Here is a 1,083-nt window from a genome sequence, read left to right as displayed (position 1 = left end):
GCTAATACATCTAGTCGACGATGATGGTGCAGAGTTAAGAGATGCCCGACATACACGAAGTGAAATCGATAATTTATTCCCTGTGAATGGAGACAGAGTCACACCATGAATGTCAAGGAAGTGGACACGACAGTAACCGTTGTATGAAATTGATGGGCTTGGGTTCAGTGGGACAACTCGGCGACGGCTACATGTTTTGAGAAAACGGTATTCGCGGCACGCTTCGCTCCGCTCAAAATCGCATTGCGCTATAGAGAGAAGTCTAGTGTCTCGTAAGTTCTCTGAAAATGTTGTCTCAAAAGGCCACCCTGAAGGATCTGCCCGAGAGCCAGATCAAGGGCAAGAGAGTCCTCATGCGTGTGGACTTCAATGTCCCTGTTAAGGACGGTAAGGTCGCCGATAAGACCCGTATTGTTGCTACCATACCTACCATTAAGAAGGTCTTCGAGATGGGTGCCAATAGCATCGTTCTTATGAGCCATTTAGGCAGGCCTGAGGGCAACAAGGTTGAGAAGGTAATGCAACAAACAAGCCCCTCCGTATTAAGTCATTGTAATTCAGTTCTCCTTGAAGCCTGTCGTGCCCGTCCTTACCGAGCTCGTTGGCCATGAGGTTACCTTTGTCGAGGACTGCGTTGGCGATGTTGCCATTAAGGCTTGTGCCTCTCCTGCCCCCGGCAGCATCATCCTCCTCGAGAACCTCCGCTTCCATGTTGAAGAGGAGGGCAAGGGTGTGGTCGATGGTCAGAAGGTGAAGGCTTCCCCCGAGGCTGTTGCTGCCTTCAGGGCCGACCTCACCAAGCTTGGTGATATCTTCATCAACGATGCCTTTGGTACCGCCCATCGTGCCCATTCATCTATGGTCGGCGTCGAGCTCCCTATCCGTGCTGCTGGCCTCTTGCTAGCCAAGGAACTTCAGTACTTTGGCAAGGCCCTCGAGAACCCTGAGCGCCCCGTGTTGAGTGTATTAGGTGGCGCTAAGGTTAAGGATAAGATCCAACTTATCAACAACATGCTCGACAAGGTCGATATGATGATCATCGGTGGTGGTATGGCTTATACCTTCATCAAGACCCTCTACAAT

General features: G+C 50.8%; 1 protein-coding gene across 1 annotated transcript; it reads left to right on the top strand.

Moving 5' to 3' along the window:
* Positions 1 to 287: 287 nt before the first annotated feature.
* On the top strand, positions 288 to 1,048 carry Pmar_PMAR026954 (phosphoglycerate kinase 1, putative; the record flags this gene model as incomplete). Its single annotated transcript, XM_002769879.1, has 2 exons — positions 288 to 515; positions 562 to 1,048. Coding segments are annotated over 2 exons (715 nt in total), but the record flags the coding sequence as incomplete, so codon positions are not given.
* Between the last annotated feature and the right edge of the window lie 35 nt (positions 1,049 to 1,083).

Source organism: Perkinsus marinus (genome assembly GCF_000006405.1).
Source record: "Perkinsus marinus ATCC 50983 genomic scaffold scf_1104296964568, whole genome shotgun sequence".
Taxonomy (NCBI): Eukaryota; Perkinsozoa; order Perkinsida; family Perkinsidae; genus Perkinsus; species Perkinsus marinus.
The sequence above is the reverse complement of the archived record's forward strand: the minus strand, read 5'-3'. Positions and strand labels throughout refer to the sequence as shown.